This window comes from Microtus oregoni, unplaced genomic scaffold (genome assembly GCF_018167655.1).
Source record: "Microtus oregoni isolate MIOR12 unplaced genomic scaffold, Mior012 000003F_ref0000135, whole genome shotgun sequence".
NCBI classification, from domain to species: domain Eukaryota; kingdom Metazoa; phylum Chordata; class Mammalia; order Rodentia; family Cricetidae; genus Microtus; species Microtus oregoni.
In genome coordinates, this window is record NW_024543062.1 from 64,666,740 (window position 1) to 64,679,205 (window position 12,466).

At 44.8% G+C, this 12,466-nt stretch overlaps 1 protein-coding gene across 1 annotated transcript; it reads right to left on the reverse strand.

The window, feature by feature from the left end:
* Window positions 1–1,455: 1,455 nt before the first annotated feature.
* Window positions 1,456–8,810, reverse strand: LOC121446209 (alpha-1,3-mannosyl-glycoprotein 4-beta-N-acetylglucosaminyltransferase-like protein MGAT4E). The gene is made up of 3 exons (XM_041648680.1): window positions 8,703–8,810; window positions 8,519–8,600; window positions 1,456–2,591 (listed from the first exon to the last, which is right to left on the reverse strand). The coding sequence occupies exons 1-3, from the start codon at window positions 8,808–8,810 to the stop codon at window positions 1,456–1,458; spliced, it is 1,326 nt and encodes a 441-aa protein (XP_041504614.1).
* Between the last annotated feature and the right edge of the window lie 3,656 nt (window positions 8,811–12,466).

Below are 12,466 nucleotides of genomic sequence, written 5' to 3' on the forward strand. Positions count from 1 at the left end.
ACCTAGGTCACATCAATCCTGTTGGCCAGTGACACTCCAGGTAACTTCCCTCATGTGAGTATTATCTTTATCTATCTATCTATCTATCTATCTATCTATCTATCATCTAGCTAACATCTACTGACATATATGGCAATATACATACATACATACATATTTATCAGCGTTGATATGGTAGCAAAATTCTATAATCCCAGCATCCAGGAGGTGGAGGCAGGAGAATTTCAAGTTTGAGGCCTTTCTGAGCTACACAGTGAGACTTTGTCCAAAAAGGGAAAGAAAGCCAGGTAGTGGTGATGGTGTACACCTTTAATCCCAACACTTAGGAGGCAGAGGCAGATGGATCTCTGAACCTAAGGCTAGCCTGGTCTACAGAGTGAGTTTCAAGACAGCCAAAGCTACACACACAAACCTGTAAATGGAGACTGTTTTCGTTTCCCAGCCCTCTAGACCTGAATAATCACACAGAAACTATATTAATTAAACACTGTTTGGCCGATGGCTCAGGTGTATTTTTAGCTAACTCTTAACATCTTAAATTAACCCATTTCTATTAATCTGTGTATTGTCACAAGGCTGTGGCTTACTGGTAAGGTTCTGGTGTCTTTCTCCTTCAGCAGCTACATGGCATCTGCCTGACTCCATCTTCTTTCCTCCTCTATCTCTGCTTAGATTTCCTGCCTTGCTATATTTTGCCCTGCCATAGGCCAAAGCAACTTCTTTATTAATCAATAGTAATAAAATATATTCATAGCATACAAAGAGGAATCCCACATTAGAAACCTGTCTCAAAAACAAACAAAAACTAAATAACAAAACAAAAAGGGAAATGAGAGAAAGAATGAAAAACATTGTAAAGAATCTTTCTTGATTTCTAATTATTACTGTTATTGTTATTGAGTGTCATGAACTTGATAGTGTGTGCAGAGTCTGGAGTCTGTGGTTTCCAGCATAGAATTCAGGTCACCAAACTTGTACAGCAAGAGCGTTTACTCATTGAGCCATCTTGCTGTTTCCTATGTGTGTCATTCCCAGGACTCCTTAGGGGCTAGGTATGACTCACTGGCAGAGTGTGTGCTCAGTCTCCAGCACCAGAACAAAGCTGGGTGTGCTTTCCACTCACGCTCTTACTACCTTATTCCCCACTCCCATCTCTGTGAAGATGAAGTGTGTATACACGTTTACACACACCCTGCTGGGGGAGATCCAAGCATCCCAGGAATGTAAGGATTCTAAGAGGGACCAAAGCTTTTCCCCAAACTGGACGAAGTTACATTTGTCAGAGTAAAACAACAACAAAATTCTACCGGAGTGGCTTGTTTGGGTAAAAAAGGAAGAATGTTTCCTAATGCCTTTTTTCCCTGCCTACTATTCCCTTGGGTTTCTCCAAAGTCATTCGTATTGGCCAGAGTGAAATGGCTTCAAGCTTTTAATCATTCATACTCTCCTATGCCATCAGCTCTGGTCAGCTGCTCCGTTTAAAGCATCACCCTCCCAGAGGTAGATATGCCTGATCATGAGACCACCGGCCTGATTGGCATTTACCGTCAGCTTCACGCAGCTCACTTGGTACCCAATGCTTTTCAGAATGATCTGATCCATCTGCCCTTGCACAAGACGGCCCAGCAGGGTAAAGTGGGTACAGTTGGGGGGCTCACCTTCAGGCTGGTAGCCTAGCTCTACCTGTCCTTTTTTGAGGATGTGCTTTCCATCCATGATGGAGCCTGTTCTTATCTGCACTCTGTTCAGGTTCGCTGGATGGTTCAAAATCACTATCCAATAGTTCCCTGTAGTGACATTGTAGGTCCAAAAGAAGGACTCATCCAGAGCGTAGGCCTCCTGGGGGGAGTGAACACCAGAGTGCCTCATGTCTGTGAACACAGCTCCGGGGAGGACGTCAGGACCGTGGGGACTTTTCTCCCGGGCTGTTAAGGTCTTGTTCTCCAAAGTGAAGCGAGCTAACCTGTGGTAGAAGAGGAAAGGTCTGCAGAGGATTGTGTTTGGCTGATCCAGGAGGATACGGAAGTGAGGGATCAGCCAGTCGAGTGGTCGCTCCTTGTGGAAGAGGAGGAGGAAACGGGCCAGGAGAGGAAGGTCCCTGTTGTGGAAAAGTTTGCCAAGAAAGCCCATATTAGAGAACTCCAGGAGCACCCATGTGTGGGGCTTCCTGTTGATCACCTTTGAGTGAATGTGGGTGACGAAATTGGGGGCACAAAAGACATCGTCCTCTATCAACAGGAAGTAAGTAGAGAGCTTTGTGGCAAAGCTCACGAGGAAGGCATGGTCTACATTCTGCTTGGAGTACATCTGCCCCTGAGGGAGCTCATTCTGGTCGTGATTCACAGTGGGGTAGGCATCGGATGGGGCATGGATCAACAGCAATTGCCCTGCCAAAATCTGTGAGCTGTAGAGGCTTGAAATATGGAGAACAGTTTTTCTGAGCCAGGAAGAGTTGGAATCTGCCAGGTGAACCAGCACCGTTATCCGTTTCTGTTCGGCTATGGAGGAGGCGTGGTACAGGGAGGCCAGTGTATCCAAGAGGCCACCTTGACCCTGTCGTGACACTGAGGTGATCCCCACCGTCAGCCATGCTAAGAAGAGATAAACAGGGACAACTGTCAAGTTGTGGTGGGGTGGTGAGAGCGAGCATACAGACTAGAGAAACAAGGCTTGTATCTCCCCTTAGTACTAGTGAAGCTGAGGCAGGAGGACCAGGAATTCAGTATGAGCAACATAGTACAGTGAGGTCCTGTCTCAATTAAAATAAAATAAACTTAAAGTATTAGGGAATGGGGCTGGAGAATTGGCTCATCCTCTGCTCGTGCTGAGGATTCAAGTTTGGTTCCCTGCGCCCATGTTAGGAGACTCACAACAGCTTATAACTTTAGCCCCAGATCCAATACCCTCTTCTGACCTCCATGCACACCCACCCATACACGTGTGTTTATTATACACACATAATAAATCTTACAGATGAGAGAACACTGTCTGGGATATTTAGTTTTTAGCTTGGCAGAGAGAATAAACATTCTTTTTTTTATTTCTTTTTTTTAATTAATTAATTTATTATGTATATAGTATTCTCCTGCGTGTATGCCTGCCTGCCAGGAGAGGGCACCAGACCTCATTACAGATGGTTGTGAGCCACCATGTGGTTGCTGGGAATTGAACTCAGGACCTCTGGGAGAGCAGCCAGTACTCTTAACCTCTGAGCCATCTCTCCAGCCCCCCCCCCTTTTTTTATTTCTTATTGTTTATTTACTTTGTTTTATGTGCACTGGTGTGAAGGTGTCAGATCCCCTGGAACTGGATCTTCAGACAGTTGTGAGCTGCCATGTGGGTGCTGGGAACTGAACCCGGGTCCTCTGGAAGAGCAGTCTTAACCGCTGAGTCATCTCTCCAGCCCAAGAATGAACATTCTTGCTACTTAAAAAAAAACTTTTTAAAAGATTTCTTTATTTTATTTTAAGTACATTGGTGTTTTGCCTGTATGCATGTCTGTGTGAGGATATCAGGTCCCCTGGAACTGGAGTTACAGACAGCTATGAGCTGCCCTGTGAACCTGGGTCCTCTGGAGGAGCAGTCAGTGCTCTTAACTGCTGAACCATCTCTGCAGCCCCCATTCTTGCTACTTTTACTTTTTAAAGATTTATTTATAGCCAGGCAGTAGTGGCACATGCCTTTAGTCCCAGTACTTGGAAAGTAGAGTTCAAGGCCAGCCTGGTCTACAGAGAGAGTTCCAGGGCAACCAGAGCTACACAGAGAAACCCTGCTCAACTCCCCCCATCCCAATGTCTTATGTATACAGTGTTCTTCCTGCATGTGTGCCTGTGCACCAGATCCCATCACAAACGGCTGTGGGCCACCTGCTTGGTTCTAAGTCTGGTCACTCGTCCTGAAATTTTTGTCTCATCTGCAAATTTACTAGGCATGCAGAATCCTGATGCCACCTTCAGAGTCTGTTCCAACTAGACCACTTGTATGTACTTAAGGGCTGAGGGAATACTAAGCTAAGGGCTGCTGAAGCCTTCTGAATATTCTTTTCTAAGACAAGGTCTTAGCTAGGTGTGGTGGCGCATGCCCTTAATCCCAGTGCTCTTGAGGCAGAGGCCGGTGGGTCTCTGAGTTTGAGGCCAGCCTGGGCTACAGAGTGAGTTCCAGGACAGCCAGGGCTACACAAAGAAAATTTGTCTCAAAAAAGAAAAAAAAAATAAAGACAAGATCTTCTGTGTGCCCTGCTGCCCTGGAACGCACTTGTTGCCTAAGATGACCTCAAACTTGCAGCCATTTTCCCGCCTCAGCCTCCTAAGTGCTAAGGTTGCATGTGTGTGTCAGCACGTCCAACCTTTTTCTGAGTCTTTTTTACAACTTGAAGCTTGTGACTGGTGAACTTGATAAATATTAGCTTTTTATTTTTATTTTTTAAATTTAATTTTATTTATTTATTTATTTATTTGATTTTCGAGACAGGGTTTCTCTGTGGCTTTGGAGCCTGTCCTGGAACTAGCTCTGTAGACCAGGCTGGTCTCGAACTCACAGAGATCCGCCTGCCTCTGCCTCCCAAGTGCTGGGATTAAATAAATATTAGCTTTTTGTTATGGTTATACTATTATTCTTTCTGCTTTATCCTTTTGTTCAAATCATCTTCCCAAATGTCCCCTTTAACGAAGGTATATGGAGCAGGGAGGTTTTTCTAAAAGCCAGGAGCCCACTCTTGTTTGGTCTACTTTCTAGGTGCTAGGGACTGGGTGACAGATTTCATAAACATTGTCTTGGTTATTTTTTGTCAACACAACACAATCTAGAGCCACATGCAAAAGGGTAACCTTTTTTGTCTTTTTAAGATTTTTCGAGGCAGGGTTTCTCTAACAGTCCTGGCTGTCCTGGAACTCGCTTTGTAGATCAGGCTGGCCTCGAACTCACAGAGATCCGCCTGCCTCTGTCTCCTGAGTGCTGGGATTAAAGGCGTGCAACACCACTGCCCAGCAGTGGGACAGTCTTAACTGGGAAAATGCTTCCATAAATTTGGCCTGTAGGCAAGTTTGTAGGGCATTTTCTTGATTAATAACTGATGTTGGAGGGCTCAGCTCACTGCAGGGAGTTTCACCCCTGGGCAGCTGGTCTTGGGGTCTAGAAGAAAGCAAACTGGGCAAACCAATAGCAGTGTCCCACCATGGCGTCTGTATCAGATCCTGCCTCCCGGGTCCTGCCTGAGTTCCTGTCTTGATTCCCTTGAGTGATGGAGGCCTAAACTGACATAACCCTCTCCTCCCCAGGTTGCTTTGTGGCTGAGATACACAGTCTATAAAAGCACTCAACTGTTTCAGTTTCTCAGGCCAGGAGCCCAGGAGCCCCAGTTCTGCCACCTTTGACTGCGGTGTTAGCTAAGTCCTTTCAGCCCTGAGTTTAGTCCTAAAACCCATGATCCTCCTGTCTCAAATGTTCTTTAATCCAGTGATTGATCTTTCTTTTTTTCCTTTTTTCTTTTTTTTGCTTTTTCTCTGTGGTTTTTCTCTGTGGTTTTGGAGCCTGTCCTGGAACTAGCTCTTGTAGACCAGGCTGGTCTGTGATTGATCTTTCTAACAACAACTAACTTTATTTTTTCCCACCAATGATTTTCTCATCTTTTCATTTTTTGTTTGTTTGTTTGTTTTTTGTTTTTTCGAGACAGGGTTTCTCTGTGGTTTTGGAACCTGTCCTGGAACTAGCTCTTGTAGACCAGGCTGGTCTCGAACTCACAGAGATCCGCCTGCCTCTGCCTCCCGAGTGCTGGGATTAAAGGCGTGCGCCACCACCGCCCGGCTTTCATCTTTTCATTTTTTTTGATGTTTTTTGATTGTTTGTTTCTTTTTTGAGACAGTTTCTCTCCGTAATCCTGGAACTAACTCTGTAGACCAGGCTGGCCTTGAACTCAGAGACTTACCTGCCTCTGCCTGGTTCTACCTTCTGAGTGCTGGGATTAAAGGCATGAGCCACCACTGCCCGGCTTCTTTTCATTCTTATATATTTTATTTAATCATTGAATTTCTCTACCTAAGAATGTAGACAATCTTAGCCACAACTTTTCTTTTAAATATTTTAACTAATCTCGCTTCCCTCTTATTTAAATGCTATAAAGCCTCACAGTTTCTGGGCATAGTGGTGCACCCAGGACACTGAGACAGGAAGATCTCAAGTTCAACGCCAGCTTGACATACATAGTGAGGTGGAGGTCAGCCTAGGCTGCAAAGGGAGATTCCTTAGTTAAAAAAAAAAGACTGGTGGAGTTGGAGAGATGGCTCAGTAGTTAAGAAAGCTTGATGCTGTTGCAGAATTCTGTTTTTAGCACCCAGTTCAGCAGGTCATGTCTACCTGAAACTCCAGCTCCTGGGATCCATACCTATACCACACATACACACACCCATACATACATACATACATTCATACATACATACACACACACACATACATACATACATTCATACATACATACACACACATACATACATACATTCATACATACACACACACACATACATACACACACCCATACATACATACATACATTCATACATACATACACACACACATACATACATACACACACCCATACATACATACATACATTCATACATACATACACACACACACATACATACATACATACATACACACACACACCCATACATACATACCTATATACTATACACACATAAACAAACAAACAAGCAAAAAACAATGGCTGGCATCATGCCCCTCCAAAAAAGGTCACATAAGGTCTGGAAAGACGGCACAGTGGTTAAGAGTTCCTACTGCTCTGACAGAGGAGCTGAGTTCAGTTCCCAGCACCCATCTGGTAGGCTTACAAACTGCCTATAGGGGCAACTCCAGGGTCCGATGCCCTCTTCCGGCCTTTTGTACTTGCAATCATGTACACGTAGCCATGGACAGAGACACATGCCTTCAATTAATTAAAAATAAAGAGCATGATACAATGGCGCACGCCTTTAATCCCAGCACTCAAGAGGCAGAGGTGGGAGGTTCTCTATGAACTCAACCTGGTCTACATGGTGAGACTTTTTCAAAATCAAAAAACAAAAACCCACATAATCATCCATCCTCCAGCTCCTCACCACCACCAAAAGCCACATAACCATCCATTCTTAGGGCATGATCATAATTGCAGATTGAAGTATTAGGTTACACAATGGAGTTATGCTCCTTGTTTACCCAATGTAAATATGTATGATATTGCAGATGAGTCTATATACATTGTAATGTTCAGAAATGTTTTGTAATATGTAGTCAACATATTGTATTCACCTACTTTAAGTATTATATATATATATATATGCATGTGAGTATGTGTGTGTATGTGTGTGTGGTGTGTGATGTGGAACAATCCTTTTATACACTGTGAATATGTGTTACTCTCATTGGCTAATAAAGAGCTGAATGGCCAATAGCTAGGCAGGAAAAGGTTGGGTGGGACTTACGGACAGAAGGACAGCACTGGGTAGAAGAGAGCAGGGGTCACTAGGAGACACACAGAGAAACAAGATGCTGTGCTGAAAAAGGTACTGCCACGTGGTAAAGTGTAGATAAGAAAAATGGGTTAATTTAATTGGAAAGAGCTAGTTAGTAACAAATCTAAGCTATTGGCCAAGCATTTATAATTGATATTAAGTTTCTGTGTAATGTGTGATTATTTTATTCAGGAGCTAGGTAGCAGGACAGCTGGCTGGTGGAACACAGAAAAGTCTGCCTACAGGCATGTGTGTGTGTTTGTGTGTGTGTGTGTGATGCTGGGAACTGAACTCAGGTCCTCTGGAAGAAAAGCAAGTGCTCCTAACCACTGAACTATCCTTCCACCGCCTGATTACACCTATTGAAAGACTACCTTGATCTGTTCTTTCTTCCTCATACCCTGTTCTGGAAGGGGACTGACAGTCAGATTCAAGTATTCCTGAACAGAGTTCTGCCTTTCCTCCTCCCGTTCTCTTCTTTCCTAGTCATCTTCCCTCATAGGATCCTCCCCTCCCTGAGACACTCCAGCTCCCTCTCCCTGGTACTTACTCTTTCTTCTCTGGTGGATTTTTTCCAAATATTTGGAGGTGATGGTCTGCCAGTCTTCTAGGGATCTGGGCTTCTTCTTACTGCTATGCCTCATCACCTGGACCATTGACATATATGTCAATCAATATTTCTGCTAGAGCCAGGCGGTGATGGTACATGCCTTTAATACCAGCATTCGGGAGGCAGAGGCGGGTGGATCTCTGTGAGTCTGAGGCCAACCTGGTCTATAAGAGCTAGTCCCAGGATAGGCTCCAAAGCTACAGAGAAACCCTGCCCCCCCCCCAAAAAAAAAAACAAACAAACAAAAAACACAAAACAAAACAACAAAATATTTCTCCTAGCCTCCTATATGCCATTTCAGGGGCAGAAGTAAGGTGACCCAGTCTTCTAGAGCAAGTCCAACACAGTGCCTGCCATGGGACAAAAGAGTCATGGCTCTGGCAGTATTTGTTTTCTCCTTTACCTTGAGAAACATGACACATAAATGAAGCCAATTCATGGGATAATGAGTAGATCCACACCCCAGCTCCACTCAGAGCTTCTGGCTCCCAGGTGGAGAGGGTTAGAAGCAAAGGGCAGGTTCCTTAGGCAACCTGCCTGTCCCCACCTTCCCACTGTGCACGCCCAGTTCCCCAAAGAATAGTCACCACATTTTGGACGTCTTCAATTTCCTCAGGCACCTTAAGGATGATGAAGAACCACAGCAATATGATGGCCAGAGAGGTTTTGAAGCACTGCCTGATGGAACAGCGCATTGCTGCTCTGGGATGTGGTTCCTACAGCAGGAAGTCAGGGTGTCCAGCTAGAGAACTCCATTCTCCCTGATTACTGTTAACTTACTCTACTAGGCTCTGATCTGGGAACTGGACAGGACACACACAACCGTGTTCCCCACCTAGAGAAAGAAGGTCTCCTGTCCTGTGGTGGCATTTGCTGCCTTTCTTCACACATCTGTTTGGAGTTTCGACTTTCTCAAAGTTTCCCCTGCTCAGAATGATAAGGGCTAACTGAAACATTATCAACATGGCTAGTTTGTACTAGCAAACAGATGGTCATTGTAGTGTATGCACTTAAAAAAGGCCCGGAGTGGTGGCAGAGGATCTCTGAGTTCAAGGACAGGCTGGTCTACAAAGTGAGTTCCAGGACTGCCAGGGCTACGTAGATAACCCTTGTCTTAGAAGAAAAACAAAACAAGACAAAAAACAAAACCCAACAAAGAAGCACAAGTCAAACTATTAAAATGAAATAGCTGAAGTCGACAGACACGGTGGCGCATGACTGTAATCCTAGCACTTGAGAGGGGGAGCCAGAAGGATCAGGGTTCAATGTGTCCTTGGTTGTGTAGTGAGTTTGAAGCCAGCCTGGGCTATCTGAAACCCTGTTTCAAAAAACCAAATAAGTAAACGTAGCTGAAACTGATGTGATGCTAAAGTCTATGACAAACTGATACTTTCCTTGTCTTCTAAGATCAGAGACTTTGCCGGGCGGTGGTGGCGCACGCCTTTAATCTGCCTCTGGGAGGCAGAGGCAGGCGGATCTCTGTGAGTTCGAGACCAGCCTGGTCTACAAGAGCGAGTTCCAGTACAGGCTCCAAAACCACAGAGAAACCCTGTCTCGAAAAACCAAAGAAAAAAAAAAAGAAAGTTTAAGATCAGAGACTTTTAAATATACTTGGGCCCATGGGCCTCAGCGAGAGCAGAAGTCTGTTAACGCAGGGTAAGTTAGGTGAGTTTGGATTTATTGGAACACAGGCCAGCTCAGGCTCAAAAGTGAGTACCAGCCCTCGTGAGTACCTTTTCTGATTGCTCCTAAACTATCAGAAGAAAGGCTTTCATACGCCTTGTCACCTGAGCTCAGTTATTGTCCTGCATACTCAGGACACAAAAAAAGAAACATGGCCAAGTCATTTCTATGCCCCAGAGGCCACAATATTCTCCAGTCTCTTTCATTCCTAGAGATGTCTCCCAGTTTAGTGGGGTTTAACTTTTTTAATTAATTGAATAGTTAATTCATTACTATTATTCTTTTTTTTTGTTTTTTCGAGACAGGGTTTCTCTGCAGCTTTGCTGCATTATTATTATTCTTTCACTCTTTTTTTTTTTTGGCCTTTAGAAGCTGAGCCATCTCTCCAGCCCAAATTTCTTTTTTAAAAATTATGTGTGTCTGTATCTGTGCTTATGTAAGTGCAGTGCCCATGGAGGCCAGAAGAGGGTGCTGGGATCCACCTAGAACTCCAGTTCTAGGTGGTGTGAGCTGCCTACTCTGGGTACTAGGAACTGCACTGGGGTTCTCTGCAAATGCCATCACATGCTCTTGAGGGCTGAGCCCTCCCTCCACCCCCTGAGGTTTTTTTTTATAATAATTATAAAAAAAATACTTACTACTAATAATAAAGTTTTATAGCTAACACTTTTTCTTACCTGTTTTCGTTAAGACTTTTGTCACATAGGTGATTCACGTATGAATTTCCATGTGAGAGACCCAGATGGTCCAGGCTTCTCTAGACCATGAACTCATGGACAGGTATGCTTAGTGAAAAGGCTAAGTGATTACAGCTAGAAGGCTTCACCACAACAGACATAGCTCAGTTTCCTGCTGCCCTTCCCGGGACATTGTTAGGCAGCAGGGGATACTGTTCTTGTTCAGCCTTCTCAGGTCAACGGTCTTCTGGAAGAGGCGGGACAAAGACTAAGTGGAACCGGAGGGCTGTCACTCCAGCCCTTAGGGACAGTGGTCTGAGGTCTCTGAGGTGTCCTCCCTTAAGCTCAGCTCCCTCTGTGATGTGACTATTGTGTCTCCAGCACCCCTGCATAGCATCAGAGGAGCACATGTAAGCACACTTACATGTGATGAGTGTGTGCTTCATAATGACTTTCTAGTAATTATTATTTTTTAAAGCATTTATTTAGCTTTATTTTATGTGTATTTGGTATGAAGGTGTCAGATTCCCTGGAACTGGAGTTACAGTTTTGGGCTGCCGTGCTGGGAATTGAACCTCAGTCATCTGGGAAAGCAGTCAGTGGTCTTAACCACTGAGCCATCTCTCCAGCCCCCAAGTAATTATTATTATTATTACTATTATTATTTTGTTTTTCAAGACAAGGTTTCTCTGTGGTTTTGGAGCCTGTCCTGGAACTAGCTCTTGTAGACCAGGCTGGTCTCGAACTCACAGAGATCCGCCTGCCTCTGCCTCCCGAGTGCTGGGATTAAAGGCATGCCCCACCACCGCCCGGCTCCCCTAAGTAATTATTATTTGCCCTAAAAACCAGCAACTGTTCTGTATCTTTTTTTTTTTTTCGGTTTTTCGAGACAGGGTTTCTCTGTGGTTTTGGAGCCTGTCCTGGAACTAGCTGTTCTAGCTGTTGTAGACCAAGCTGGCCTTGAACTCACAGAGATCCGCCTGCCTCTGCCTCCCGAGTGCTGGGATTAAAGGCGTGCGCCACCACTGCCTGGTCTGTTTTGTATCTTTTAACAAAGGGAATAGCTGTATAGCTGTAGAGAACCACCAAGCCCGCCCATCCCATACTGCTTCCCTGCAACTCTGTCCAGTCTCTCCTGGACTCATCATTTCCCTGGCCTCCCACTCCCTCTCGCAGCCTGATCTTGCCCCCCTGAGTGTCACCCTGTCTCTTTTGCATGACACTACTCCTTCTCTACTTGCGGAAAAGCAGGCCTGTTTTCTTCCTGTGGAAGGAGAGTCAAAAAAGAAAGTCCCTCCCTTGAACTCATGTGTCGAGTTCTGTCCCGCTTCTCTGAACTGCTACACAGCAAGTCTTTGAGAGTGTGGGCTTTAGACCACCTCGTGTTCTTTCTTACCGTACTGGAGTTCCTGTCATCCTGACAGCTTCCCCACTGACCATTCCTGCTCAGCTTTCTCCCTTGGCTCATGCATTCCCTACTCCATCAATGCACATGGTCTCAAAGCTTTCTCTCCTCCACATTCTCTCTGGCTAACCCAGAGAGTTATGTGTGTGTGTGTGTGTGTGTGTGTGTGTGTGTGTGTGTGTATGTGTGTGTTTGCTTGTAAAATACACCCACCAGAGCTCCAGGTCACCTGTTTAAAGTCTCTGCTTTGATGAATAAGAATCATTTCAACACCAGAAACAAAATACAAAACCAGAGCTCTCTCTTCTACCATTTCCTCACATTCTCTCCATCACAGCAAACTATACCATCACCTTTTACATAAACTGCTAGGGGGCAGGGGGTATAGGGGTCTCCTGGATGCCTTTGTCTTCTCTGCACTACAATCTGTTTTTACCTAGAATATGACCCCTTTTGAAGGTCAGCTAGGACTACAATTAGTAGTTGTTGGTTTTGCCTGTACAGTCCCAAACCTGCACCCTGTTCTCCTGCAGTCCATCCTATACTCCCTAGTCACCTTTATATTTTATCTATCTATCTATCTATC

Excerpts from the sequence above, each read along its gene's own strand:
- LOC121446209 (XM_041648680.1), bottom strand. The coding sequence starts at position 8,810 with ATGCGCTGTTCCATCAGGCAGTGCTTCAAAACCTCTCTGGCCATCATA. Across the intron at positions 8,601-8,702 it reads TTGAAGACGTCCAAAATGTG|CCAGAAGCTCTGAGTGGAGC; the intron begins GTGACTATTCTT and ends TCCACCTGGGAG. Across the intron at positions 2,592-8,518 it reads TATGTGTCATGTTTCTCAAG|CATGGCTGACGGTGGGGATC; the intron begins GTAAAGGAGAAA and ends ATCTCTTCTTAG.